The sequence below is a fragment of the Auxenochlorella protothecoides genome (assembly GCF_000733215.1).
Source record: "Auxenochlorella protothecoides strain 0710 unplaced genomic scaffold scaffold14, whole genome shotgun sequence".
In the NCBI taxonomy this organism is placed as follows: domain Eukaryota; kingdom Viridiplantae; phylum Chlorophyta; class Trebouxiophyceae; order Chlorellales; family Chlorellaceae; genus Auxenochlorella; species Auxenochlorella protothecoides.
In genome coordinates, this window is record NW_011934251.1 from 360694 (window position 1) to 361075 (window position 382).

A 382-nucleotide genomic window follows, 5' to 3' on the forward strand; every position below is an offset into this window, starting at 1 on the left:
CCCTCGGCGGCCACCTGCGCCGCGCAGGCGTCCAACCAGTCGACCAGGGCCGCCTGCAGGCACATGGCGCAGAGGGTCGACAGGCGCTTGGGGCCGATGCCGGCCTTGGAGTCGCGCGACGCGTCCAGCGCCACGTCGATGGGCACGCGGGGGTCCACCAGGGCCTGCAGCGCGGGCAGCCCGCGCTCGCGTGCCAGGTGGAAGGGCAGGCGCCGCAGGCTGTTGCGCACCGAGCGGATGTCGGAGCGGGAGGAGCCCTCCCAGGGGCGCCGCCCCCGCGCGTCCAGGGTCTGACCCATGGCCCCCATGAACTGCTGGTGCGCCTGAAGGCAGGGTGGTGTGTGTGTGTGTGTGTGTGAGGGGGCGTTGGGGGGGGGGGGGG

General features: G+C 74.9%; 1 protein-coding gene across 1 annotated transcript in view; it reads right to left on the bottom strand.

Annotated features, from left to right (window-relative positions):
- Window positions 1-382, bottom strand: part of F751_1515 (Putative E3 ubiquitin-protein ligase XBAT31) — a gene marked incomplete at both ends in the record, with an annotated part of 3737 nt that overhangs the window by 1118 nt on the left and 2237 nt on the right. Inside the window, one exon of the mRNA XM_011400495.1 lies at window positions 15-323. Coding sequence (XP_011398797.1) covers window positions 15-323 — 309 coding nt within the window. The remainder of the gene's footprint in view (window positions 1-14; window positions 324-382) is intronic.